Genomic DNA, 13,723 nt, shown 5'->3' with positions numbered 1-13,723 from the left:
GCAAACCCTCTCAGCCAATAAGATACCACCAGGAGAGACCTGGCTGCTGTGCAAGACTCTTGTAGAGACATTGTAAACCTGCACACACAGTGAATTCACACTGATAATACAGTGTAAAATACTGAAACTTTGCTTGGTAACATTTATTACATGATAAATCGACATAGAAAAATCTTTAGTTATATTCTCTCTTTGGCGCCAGTCATGAAGCGGCTGTGCTATAATGTGGAATGTAGTCAAGTAGTAGAAAAATTAACACAACAGTAAATCGTTATGCTGCTATCTGGAATAAATCCCCATACTTGAAATAGGATTGCTGCCAGAAATGGGCTGCTGAAAACTCAGACGCAATGATGCAGCCATTTGACAGAGAAAACCTGTGAATGGCTGACATTCCTTAGCAACCATTTCAGCCAAGGAAACAAACAGTATAGGCCAGAGATAGTCTCCATGGTTGCGGAGGTTGCTACGGAGTATCCGTCTGTGACAACAACAGTATGTTTCTGAATTTTAAGCAGAAAATTTCACTCATTAGTCTTAAATTAAAATGATTGGATTTTAATTAGGCGTCATCATTCAGTGGAGATACCGTTTAAAATACTAGAGCACATTAACAAAGACATTTTCAGACATGTTTAGATAATTGCACAATTTATATCAGCTTTACATAAATTCATATAAGGGCTCACGTAGAAAAGGCATAAAATGTGGGCTAAAGATCTCAAGTACTTTAATTATATCTGCTTTTAAAACAGAAAAGCGATTCACACGTGGGTCACTGCATACTGCCATATTTGTGTGAAAGTCCATGCCACATCCCAAGTCACTGACTTTGATCCATAAAACAAAGCTATGTTAGTAACCGTGCATGAAACATAAGTCTATTCCTTTTACATTCTCTGGAAATAGATGTAAATGTGACATCACCTTATCAAGAATTTCCAAACATAGAAAAATGAGCAACAGCAGAGGCTCGAGTTTGTTTCGAGGTGTCCGACGCAACGCATTTCTGAGAATTCCGTCCCCAGACACTGGCTGTATACGTCGGGCTGAATATGTCTTTCAAATGCGCAATTTAAAATGAATGGATAAATTGTAAAAACTGTAAATGGACATAGTGGCCCGCCTTATATTAATATTATTTCCTCGTTGTGCCCTTATCCCCCCACAGAGCAGAGGGAAGGGATACCGCCGATGTCCCAGCCTTATTTACTCTAGAATTTCCCATCGCCGCTGACTGACAGACAAGCTGAGGCATCACTTCTCCTCCTCTTCTCCAGACTACGCCCAACAGGGCCAGAACCTGTTCTACAACAGCGTAGTGCCGCCACACGGGGGCCAGCGTCCTTATTTACATTATGCGTCACACGGGCGCCCGCCTCCTCATTTACATGACCTCACGCGGGCACCCGCCTCCTTATTTACACGACACCTCACGCGGGCGCCCGCCTCATTTACATGACACCTCACCCGGGCGCCCGCCTCCTTATTTACACGACACCTCACGCGGGCGCCCGCCTCATTTACATTACACCTCACGCGGGCGCCCACCTATTGTTTTACATGACACCTCACGCGGGCGCCCGCCTCATTTACATTACACCTCACGCGGGCGCCCACCTATTCTTTTACACGACACCTCACGCGGGCGCCCGCCTCATTTACATTACACCTCACGCGGGCGCCCAACTATTCTTTTACACGACACCTCACGCGGGCGCCCGCCTCATTTACATTACACCTCACGCGGGCGCCCAACTATTCTTTTACACGACACCTCACGCGGGCGCCCGCCTCATTTACATTACACCTCACGCGGGCGCCCGCCTATTCTTTTACACGACACCTCACACGGGCGCCCGCCTCATTTACATTACACCTCACGCGGGCGCCCGCCTATTCTTTTACACGACACCTCACGCGGGCGCCCGCCTCATTTACATTACACCTCACGCGGGCGCCCACCTATTCTTTTACACGACACCTCACGCGGGCGCCCGCGTGAAGTGTAATGTAAGTAAGGAGGCGGGCGCCCGCTTGTGTCCTTATTTACATTATACCGCACGCGGACACCTGCCTCATTTACATTACACCTCACGCGGGCGCCCGCCTCCTCATTTACATTACACCTCACGCGGGCACCTGCCTCCTCATTTACATGACACCTCACGCGGACACCCGCCTCCTTATTTACACGACACCTCACGCGGGCGCCCGCCTCATTTACATTACACCTCACGTGGGCGCCCTCCTCCTCAATTACATGACACCTCACGCGGGCGCCTACGTCCTTATTTACGGTACACGTGTCCTACCTTACTCTTCCCCCCGGCCATCTTCTTGATGAAGCTCAGGGTCCTCTCGAACGGGGTCTCCTCTCTGTTCCTGTTCTCCTTCTCATCCGTTTCCAGCGTATCGATCTCGCCACAGCTCACAGCGCTCAACCTGAGGAGGAGACAGAGATATCGGTGGCCGAGGAGCATGTGGAAAGGGTTAACTCCTATATGCCAGCCGCTGCCCCAGGGAGCACGGTGGGCTGAACGCAGGTGGGCCGGGCACACAAAGATCCCGCTCTCATGACCGGGCAGAGCAGGGCCAAGTGTTAATTGAGACAGGGATTGGGTCTGACAGTGTGGGACAGAATCTTCTAATCCGCATCCATTAGGAGAGCAGCCATTCCCACCATCTGTGGAACCTTCCAGGCCGGGGGCATGTTACACGCAGAGCACCATGTGAGGATGGACGTCTGATGCCAGTATGCTCTGCAGAGCCAGATTACAGTTATGGAGGGCTCTGGGCAACGTGTAAGCAGCGTCGTACAAAGGTACAGATAGAAAGCAGTAACGGGATGGCAAAGCACGAATACAATACGCAAACTGCAATTTATGACACCTGTATATTGTATACGGACCCTGGAAATGGTAAATTATAATAATAAAGGATTAGGTTATATAAAATGTAGTAATTATCCTGAGATGGGAGGGGGAGACGTCAAGCCCAGGCTAGCAGGGAGACCCAGCAGGGCACCACAGCGGGACGCAGGCTGGCTCAGGTGTGTAAGTAGATCAGCCACTTACCCGTTGCTCAGGTGTCTTCCGTTCGAGTAGAGAGACGCATCTGCGGAGAGACAAAGTTGAAGGGTTTAGCCACTCAGACATCTGAGACCAAAAGCTCACACAGGATTAGCCAGGTCGCTGTCGCCCCTGAGCTGGGGTCCCAGACACCCCTAACGTCTGGCATTAATCCACAGAGGGAGCCAGGTGAGAATGGCGGACAAAAGTTACGTTACATTACGCGGAGTCTGCAGTGTAGTGAGGCCGCATATCGTAACACGTACTGTAATTCGCAGCAAATCACCCATATGTCAGGGGATCAGTCACTGGGATCAGGACTGAGCATATCACATAAAATAATATCATTTATATATAAATAACAATGGTTTTTAATAAAATGGTATACTAATGCAATAAAACATAGATCAATATTATTTAGCACTAACGTTATATGAAACGTATTAGCAGCATTCACACAAACGTTTTCTTTATTATAAAACATCTCCGTCACGGCTGGGATCTTCAGAGATCAAATAGTTAAATGATGAAGTCCACCTACTGTAATTAAATGATAGTGTGTTTTGGTCTCAATATTAAAAACAAAACAAAAACACTAGTTTCTGAGATTTTGCAGTTTTTCAAACAAGAGCTTCATCATGAAGATAAAAAAAGAAAAAAAAGACAAAGTTGTAAATTCAGGGAAAACATTGTGAACATAACATGATTTACAATACAGCAGCAAACAATGAGACAGAAGATGAGAGGATGCCATGCTGTAGAGCTTACAATCTAATTCTGGAAAAAGGGTAGGCTAGTTATCTGGGCCAGGTGTACTGGCAGACGACGAACGTGCGATTTTCACAATTTGGGGTCAGTGAGACGGAAAATCTTGTTACATTATTACTGTGGTCTTAGGGGGTCATTCCGAGTTGATCGCTCGCTAGCTGTTTTTAGCAGCCGTGCAAACGCTATGCCGCCTCCCACTGGGAGTGTATTTTAGCTTAGCAGAAGTGCAAACGAAAGGATCGCAGAGCGACTACAAAATATTTTCGTGCAGTTTCAGAGTAGCTTCAGACCTACTCAGCGCTTGCGATGACTTCAGACTATTCAGTTGCTGTTTTGACGTCACGAACACGCCCTGCGTTCGCCCAACAACGCCTGTGTTTTTCCTGGCACGCCTGCGTTTTTTCGATCAATCCCAGAAAACGGTCAGTTGACACCCAGAAACGCCCACTTCATGTCAAACACTCTGCGGCCAGCAGTGCGACTGAAAATCTTCGCTAAACCTTGTGTGAAACTACATCGTTCATTGTATTAGTACAACACGCGTGCGCATTGCACCGCATACGCATAAGTGCCGATTTTTTGCATCATCGCTGCGCAGCGAACATTTTCTGCTAGTGATCAACTCGGAATGACCCCCTTAGTGACAGAGAATACTGTGTGATACTGTGCATGGAGACAGTAACCCAATAGCTGGCTGACACAGCTTGTGGGGTGAGCACTCCCCCTGCTGGAGACTGGGGCAAATGTTTATTCCTGATATTCAAATTGCACACATTGCGGTCGTCATTTAAATTGTGTAATTACAGTTATCTTTTCAGGGCCGGATACCCCGGGGTGTCTCTCTGGACATAAGTCTAATAAGACATTTCCTGGTAAGCAGGGAGTTTGTGCAATGCCTTTCAGCAATCTTTTTCATCATCCACACCAGGAACAACAGACATACATGTATCAGCAGCACACATGCAAAACACGTGACATGGGTTTGGGACCTGCCATAGTGCACTGTGGGCAACCCAAGGTGTGGATAGTGAGAGTCCTGAGCAAGGGTAATCATATGCCATTTATATGGTTGCTATGGGAAACAAGTCAGAGAAGAGTGCTTTTCCATGGCAACCGTACTAATTATACACGGATACGATTAAGCATTTTGGGAAGCACTAATGCGGGAGATAGATTTAGCATAGTCTAAGCAAGGAGACTTCATCTGCTGGCGTGCTTCTCAGGAGTACGGCTTCCAGCCTCAGTATCATATGCTGATGGTGGTATAATTACCAAGACTGCTATGCACTAAGTCCTGGAGAGAGATAAAGTACCAACCAATCAGCTCCTGAGTGCCATGTTACAGGCTGTGGCTGGGAGCTGATTGGCTGATACTTTCTCTCTCTTCTAGGCTTAGTACATAGACATTTCTGATCTATCCCATAAACCCTTTAAGCTCTGAACTGGCCACATGGAAAGGTGGTTGAACCTTCTGCAGCGTTCTCCTGACTGCCACCTGTCATGGACACAATGGTCTCTTCTGTACCGTCCGTTAAAGCCTTTCTGTTATCTAAGAGCTAAACAAAGAATGCAAGTTCCTGAGAAACGAGGTGTAGTCACCGGGGTCCAAAGTGCGTTCCCCAGATGTTGTCACTGTAGGACAACCACTACTATCCCTGGGATATATGTTGACGGATCATGTACCTACCCCACCCAGGGGTGGCCATAGAGGGAAAAGTCTTGTATAAATAAGTCCTTCATTCCGCTTTAGCAAACGCTTTCCTCCTGTGAAGCTGTGAGCCTCTGGACACTGTGGGCCTTCGATAAGATTATACTGACGTACCGTTATAGACGGGCAGCGTAAAGAGAGTCTCTGTATATTACTAGACCCAGAGGTTCTCCCCAGTCTATGGAAACCCCGGAGATGACATCACTGCACTCAGAGAGGTAGGTGACATCACTGCACTCAGAGAGGTAGGTGACATCACTGCACTCAGAGAGGTAGGTGACATCACTGCACTCAGAGAGGTAGGTGACATCACTTCCCATTCTGTACTAAATGCACTACAGCAGGGAGCTGAAAGATGGAAAACACGCACTAGGATTCCCAGCTGTTTGCAATGACAGTGCGTTTCCTGTGGGGGGCAGTGTTTGAGATATAGTAACAGTGGTAGGCGGTCGAGAAAGGCGAATCACTGAGAATGCATCCTATCCTTTCAATAGGCACCAGCCCTTGGGGCTGCGAACAAAAATCTGTGAGTCCGGATGTACTGCAATTGCAACATGTAGCCACACTTACCTGCACCGCGAGGGAACTCATGTCTGATAGGACTCACCCCTTAAAATCACCTCCAAGAGCTGAATCATCTCCCCCTCGCCTACCAGGAACATCAGTATTGTCCTAATTTAACCCCAAGGATCCCACTTTCTCTAATCTCCAGAACGGTGACACTGGAACACTGGGGACAAAGCTGTCCAAACGGAACGGAACGCTCAGATGTTGCAGTGCACAGTACCTTACATTCACAGCTAGCTTTATTGGAAGGAAAGATGTTCTGTAGAATTTTGTGAAGGTATATACCAAAGACCAGTTGGCTGTGTACCACAGCTCTCCAGCTGAGTCCTCCTGCCTCTACAATCAGAAGGTACTCATTGGTCTACAAGAGTGTGCCATAGCCAGTTCAGGAACACGCCCAGCATAGACATAGGTCCTCAATGCCATTAGAGTGTCCAGGGAATTAAGACAACCTTTCCCTCGGGAGGCTTACCCAGTTCTAACGCTCGAATCACAATGAAGGAACATGGAGACCACTTTGGGCCAAAAGGAAGGTTTTAGTCCTAAAACCCAACCTGTCTTCATTAAGGATGAAAAATTGTGGACTTAGAGGACATAGCCACCAGCTGTGTAGCCAACTGAAAAGTGGTCTTCTGAGAATGGGACGTCAACTCCACCAAAACCAATGAGTGAGAATGGAGGATCCTGTGGACCTGTAAACACCAGGTTGAGATCCAAAGAAACGATATGGGGGGCAGGTGTATGGAGGCTGCACAAGCTTCAGGTAGAAAAGCAAGTTTTCTCTGAAGCAGAACGGAGAGATCCGACCTAAACCTTTTAGAGCAGAGATTCAACCCCCCTTCCAGACCTTCTTGCAAGGTTACCATTAACCAGTCCACAGGAGACAGGGAACCCTTGCATTTCTCACCAGGGACTATAAGTCTTCCAACCCCTGTGCTAAGTGTGGGCCAGCACAGGCTTCAGTGTCTTGAGCATGATATCAACCGTACGCTCTGCTCTCACCCACGGCAGCATCAATGCCAGAGGGAAAAGGTAGATCAGATAGGCGTTCCAAGGGACTCGCATGGCATCTGCTATAAATGCCTATGAATCCGTTACCCTGCAGTAAAAGCGGGCTCCCTTGTGGTTCAACCAAGATGCCATTGTGCCAACATCTGGCCAGACCCCACCTGTCCATAATCTGCTGGAAGACCTCAGGGAGAAGGGAACTGCTGCCCAAGGTGAATGGTCTGTCTTCTGAGAAAATCTGGTTCCCAGACTTCTATCCCAGGAGTGAAAACTGCTGCTGTGGCTGGAATGCTTAGCTCCAGACATACAATGGACATGCTGGTCTGTCTCGTGGACAGGGCACTCTTTGAGCCCTCCTGGTAAATTTAGGTAAGCCACTCCTGTGTTAATGACCCAACTGTAGGATTCTAAAGTCTGAGCTGTTTCTAGGATATGAACTTGCAGCACGGCCGAGGATCAATAGATTAATCCCAGTAATGGATGGCCACCACGCCCCTAGACCTGAGAAGCAGCAACTATCACTTCCATGATCTCCTTGAACAAACTTGGTGCTGTAGCCAGACTGAGGCCTGAAACTGAAAAGTAATGGGGCTGTACCACAAATGCAATGGAGTATTCATTGTTGTCCTTTCCAGATTAGAAATTTCAAAGTATGGATCCTTGATATCCATGGACAATACAAACGAGTCCTGTTCCATGCTGTTGAGGACTCTCCCAATCTCCTCTTCTCTTCCATTACTAGAATAACTACCCCTGGGGAAATCAAGAAGTGAATGACTTCTGGTTTGTCTCCAGGAAGAAGGTGATTTCTCCCCGGGAAGACCACTGGTGAAAAAGTGTATCGGTGGAGACTTCAGGAGATCTGATATTTACACTCATTTTATGAGTGCTCCAACAAAAGGTGTTGTGGAATCAAACCATTGGCCAAAAATGAGCAAGAGAAGGGCTTTTACTACGGAAGACCCAGGTGGGCAGTCTGCCTGTCATACCGACTACTTGTCTGAAGGTTTGGGAGCTGGGTGCTGGGCTGCTCTCCATTGACCATCACATACTTGGGTGGGGAGATATTGTGAGAGTTCTCCTGTTTTTTTTTTTTTAAGTGGCAATCATTTACGCAAAATAATGCTGGTTTGCTATGTAAATGATTGCCACATTTAAAAAACCCAGGATAACTCACACAAAATCTCTCACTTCCTAATTCTCACACCTTATTACATTCCCCCACTATCTTCTACTCATATTGCTGTGGGGTCCTTCAGTCTGGGGCCATTAAAATGAAGAAAAGGACTCGATCTTCCTGAGGCCAGTAATATAATGTTACCAGTACCCGACAATCAGCTTCTGTCTTACATTTTACAGGCTGTGTGACAGGAGCTGATTGGTTGGTACTTTCTCTCTCCCAATTTTCTCTCTCTAAGCTTTGATAAATACCCCCCTAAAAGTTTTATTTTGACAATTAGTGCACTTCCTTGAAACAACTTCTGCTCTCCTTTCTTTCATCATATAAGAAACAACAGCAGAGCTGTAGCTCTATATACACACACTTTGATGGTCCCTGCTCTGCTGCTACTATAGCACGTACCAGGACTCTTCAGCTCATGGGGGCTACAAAGGGGGCTTGTGTGCAAAGACAGCAGTTAGCAACGATTGCAGCAAATCAGGGGCGTAACTCCCAGAGGCAATGGAGACACCTGCCTCCGGGCTCCAAGCCCTGAAGGGGCACCTTCATGTACAGCAGCAAAGGTGTGTGTGTGGGGGGGGGCACCAAACTCCAACTTGCCTCCGGGCGACTGGGATGAACTTACGCCCCTGCAGCAAATCACTAAGAAATGATTGGTAAGAGATCTGTCCTAGATCAGCTGCCCCCTCGGTCTTTCCTCCTTGGTGCCCCCCTGACAGTTGGAGCCCGGAGGCCAGTGCTTCCACTGTCTCCAGGAGTTACGCCAATGGCTAAACTAAAATAGGGCTAACGGAGGCTCCTGCCACCATGTAAACCGACTTAAGGGTGGTTGAGCCTTTATTGCTGTGTTATCCCTTATGGTAGCAGTGTTCAGAGTCTAAATGGTGGTGGTCCAAGATAGGTGAGCTACGGAGAGCACTCATATTAGGCTGAGACTCCCATTTAGCTGTATCCTCGCTATAGAGAAGAGAAAGGGACCGCAACCTGTGGGAAACCTACAATGCTTCACAGAACAGCATTTTCTTCTACGGAGAATAAGAGAGGAAGGAAACGGTTTCCTCTTCCTCATAGACAGTGAACTGTCTGGAATCTCCAATATTCCGCTAGCCTGAATACGGAGTGTCTAGCAAATAGCACTTGGTAAACTCTCTACTCGTCCCCTCCTACAGGTTATTATATCAGGGTATCAGACCCAGCCTACTAGACCCCACAAACATTCCGCACTCTACTTACCATCAGGGTAGCAGTGGTCGATGCCGGTCATGGAGACGGACTTGGACAGTGGGTTATACAGGTAGTTCTGGGAGGAGAGGTAAGCCTGGAGTCTCTTGGCGTGCTCCTAAACAAGATCAGATTGAAAAGAAATAATTACCAGACAGTATAACCAATACACAGCGCAGCCGGAGGGGACACAAAGCCTAACTATACTCCATACATATTTACCACTAGACAGTAAGATAATATAGATAATAATGCCATAATATTGAGCACAACGGTTGGTGCAGTGGTTAGCATTGCTGTATCACTGCACTGAGGTCATAAGTTAAATTCCCTGTCATGGACAATCTGTTTGGAGTTTGCATGTTCTCCTCCACTTGTGTGTGGGTTTCCTATGGCTGCTCCGGATTGTTCCCAAACTCCAAAATCATACCAGTAGGGTAATTGGGTTGTGACAAAATATGCCTAGTGTGTATGTGTGTGTACATGTGATCTAGGGACAATAGAGTGCAAGCTCCGTGGGACAGGGACTGATGGGAGTGACTGAAATACTCTCTGTACAGCGCTGCAGAATATGAGGCCGCTATATCATTAATGGTAAATAAAATAAGAATTTACTTACCGATAATTCTATTTCTCGGAGTCCGTAGTGGATGCTGGGGTTCCTGAAAGGACCATGGGGAATAGCGGCTCCGCAGGAGACAGGGCACAAAAGTAAAGCTTTTACAGGTCAGGTGGTGTGTACTGGCTCCTCCCCCTATGACCCTCCTCCAGACTCCAGTTAGGTACTGTGCCCGGACGAGCGTACACAATAAGGGAGGATTTTGAATCCCGGGTAAGACTCATACCAGCCACACCAATCACACCGTACAACTTGTGATCTAAACCCAGTTAACAGTATGATAACAGAGGAGCCTCTGAAAGATGGCTTCCTAAACAATAACCCGAATTAGTTAACAATAACTATGTACAAGTATTGCAGATAATCCGCACTTGGGATGGGCGCCCAGCATCCACTACGGACTCCGAGAAATAGAATTATCGGTAAGTAAATTCTTATTTTCTCTATCGTCCTAAGTGGATGCTGGGGTTCCTGAAAGGACCATGGGGATTATACCAAAGCTCCCAAACGGGCGGGAGAGTGCGGATGACTCTGCAGCACCGAATGAGAGAACTCCAGGTCCTCCTTTGCCAGGGTATCAAATTTGTAAAAATTTACAAACGTGTTCTCCCCTGACCACGTAGCTGCTCGGCAGAGTTGTAATGCCGAGACCCCTCGGGCAGCCGCCCAAGATGAGCCCACCTTCCTTGCGGAATGGGCCTTAACAGATTTAGGCTGTGGCAGGCCTGCCACAGAATGTACAAGTTGAATTTTGTTACAAATCCAACGAGCAATCGACTGCTTAGAAGCAGGTGCACCCAACTTGTTGGGTGCATACAGTATAAACAGCGAGTCAGATTTTCTGACTCCAGCCGTCCTTTAAATGTATATTTTTAAGGCTCTGACAACGTCCAACAACTTGGAGTCCTTCAAGTCGTCTGTAGCCGCAGGCACTACAATAGGCTGGTTCAGGTGAAACGCTGATACCACCTTAGGGAGAAAATGCGGACGCGTCCGCAGCTCTGCCCTATGTCGAATGGAAAATTAAATAAGGGCTTTTATAAAACAAAGCCGCCAGTTCAGATACTCTCCCGGCCGAAGCCAGGGCCAGTAACATAGTCACTTTCCATGTGAGATATTTCAAATCCACATTCTTTAGTGGTTCAAACCAATTGGATTTGAGGAAATCTAAAACTACATTTAGATCCCACGGTGCCACCTTAGGCACCACAGGAGGCTGTATATGCAGTACTCCTTTGATAAAAATCTGGACCTCAGGGCCTGAGGCCAATTCTTTTTGGAAGAATATTGATAGGGCCGAAATTTGAACCTTAATAGATCCCAATTTGAGACCCATAGACAATCCTGATTGCAGGAAATGTAGGAAAACGACCCAGTTGAAATTCCTCCATCGGAGCACTCCGCTGCTCGCACCACGCAACATATTTTCGCCAAATACGGCGATAATGCTTCGCGGTGACTTCCTTCCTTGCCTTTATCAAGGTAGGAATGACTTCTTCTGGAATGCCTTTTCCTTTTAGGATCTGGCATTCAAACGCCATGCCGTCAAACGCAGCCGCGGTAATTCTTGAAAAAGACAAGTACCCTGCTGAAGCAGGTCCCTTCTCAGAAGTAGAGGCCACGGATCGTCCGTGACCATCTCTTGAAGTTCCGGGTACCAAGTCCTTCTTGGCCAATCCGGAGCCACTAGTCTTACTCCTCTTTGCCGTATAATCCTCAATACCTTTGGTATGAGAGGCAGAGGAGGAAACACATATACCGACTGGTACACCCAAGGTGTTACCAGCGCGTCCACAGCTATTGCCTGCGGATCTCTTGACCTGGCGCAATACCTGTCCAGTGTTTTGTTGAGGCGAGACGCCATCATGTCCACCATTGGTTTTACCCAACGGTTTAATAGCATGTGGAAAACTTCTGGATGAAGTCCCCACTCTCCCGGGTGAAGGTCGTGTCTGCTGAGGAAGTCTGCTTCCCAGTTGTCCACGCCCGGGATGAATACTGCTGACAGTGCTATCACGTGATTCTCCGCCCAGCGAAGGATCCTGGCAGCTTCTGCCATTGCCCTCCTGCTTCTTGTGCCGCCCTGTCTGTTTACATGGGCGACTGCCGTGATGTTGTCCGACTGGATCAACACCGGTCTTCCTTGAAGCAGAGGTTCCGCCTGGCTTAGAGCATTGTAGATTGCTCTTAGTTCCAGAATGCTTATGTGAAGAGACTTTTTCAGGCTCGACCACACTCCCTGGAAATTTCTTCCCTGTGTGACTGCTCCCCAGCCTCTCAGGCTGGCCTCCGTGGTCACCAGGATCCAATCCTGCATGCCGAATCTGCGGCCCTCCAATAGATGAGCCTCCTGCAACCACCACAGAAGGGATACCCTTGTCCTCGGCGACAGGGTTATCCGCAGGTGCATCTGAAGATGCGACCCTGACCATTTGTCCAACAGATCCCTTTGCATGGAATCTGCCGAAAGGGATTGCTTCGTAAGAAGCTACCATTTTTTCCCAGGACTCTTGTGCATTGATGTACAGACACCTTTCCTGGTTTTAGGAGGTTCCTGACCAGGTCAGATAACTCCTTGGCTTTTTCTTCGGGAAGAAAAACCTTTTTCTGAACTGTGTCCAGAATCATCCCCAGGAACAGCAGACGAGTTGTCGGCATTAATTGGGATTTTGGAATATTCAGAATCCATCCGTGCTGCTTTAGCACCTCTTGAGATAGTGCTAAACCCATCTCTAGCTGTTCTCTGGACCTTGCCCTTATTAGGAGATCGTCCAAGTATGGGATAATTAATACGCCTTTTCTTCGAAGAAGAAATATTATCTCGGCCATTACCTTTGTAAAGACCCGAGGTGCCGTGGACAAACCAATCGGCAGCGTCTGAAACTGATAGTGACAGTTTTGTACAACGAACCTGAGGTACCCCTGGTGTGAGGGGTAATTGGAACGTGGAGATACGCATCCTTGATGTCCAAGGATACCATAAAGTCCCCTTCTTCCAGGTTCGCTATCACTGCTCTGAGTGACTCCATCTTGAACTTGGACTTCTTTATGTACAGGTTCAAGGACTTCAGATTTAGAATAGGCCTTACCGAGCCATCCGGCTTCGGTACCACAAAAAGAGTGGAATAATACCCCTTCCCTTGTTGTAGAAGAGGTACCTTGACTATCACCTGCTGAGAATACAGCTTGTGAATGGCTTCCAAAACCGTCTCCCTTTCTGAGGGGGACGTTGGTAAAGCAGACTTCAGGAAACGGCGAGGTGGCTCTGTCTCTAATTTCAACCTGTACCCCTGAGATATTATCTGCAGGATCCAGGGATTTACCTGCGAGTGAGCCCACTGCGCGCTGTAATTCTTGAGACGACCGCCTACCGCCCCCGAGTCCGCTTGCGAAGCCCCAGCGTCATGCTGAGGCTTTTGTAGAAGCCGGGGAGGGCTTCTGTTCCTGGGAAGGAGCTGCCTGTTGCTGTCTCTTCCCTCGTCCTCTGCCTCGTGGCAGATATGAATAGCCCTTTGCTCTCTTATTTTTAAAGGAACGAAAGGGCTGCGTTGAAAAGTCGGTGCCTTTTTCAGTTGGGGAGT

The 13,723-nt window shown here is 47.7% G+C and overlaps 1 protein-coding gene across 4 annotated transcripts in view; it reads right to left on the bottom strand.

Moving 5' to 3' along the window:
- ARHGEF2 (Rho/Rac guanine nucleotide exchange factor 2) overlaps positions 1-13,723 on the bottom strand; it is a 210,371-nt gene that overhangs the window by 111,647 nt on the left and 85,001 nt on the right. For all 4 annotated transcript variants that reach the window (XM_063946869.1, XM_063946870.1, XM_063946872.1 and 1 more), the window contains exons 5-7: positions 9,536-9,641; positions 3,078-3,117; positions 2,316-2,445 (exon numbers count right to left, since the gene is read on the bottom strand). In XM_063946869.1, coding sequence (XP_063802939.1) covers positions 2,316-2,445; positions 3,078-3,117; positions 9,536-9,641 — 276 coding nt within the window. The remainder of the gene's footprint in view (positions 1-2,315; positions 2,446-3,077; positions 3,118-9,535; positions 9,642-13,723) is intronic.

This window comes from Pseudophryne corroboree, chromosome 12 (genome assembly GCF_028390025.1).
Source record: "Pseudophryne corroboree isolate aPseCor3 chromosome 12, aPseCor3.hap2, whole genome shotgun sequence".
NCBI lineage: Eukaryota > Metazoa > Chordata > Amphibia > Anura > Myobatrachidae > Pseudophryne > Pseudophryne corroboree.
Note: the sequence above shows the minus strand (reverse complement) of the source record. Positions and strands in the feature narration are given on the sequence as shown.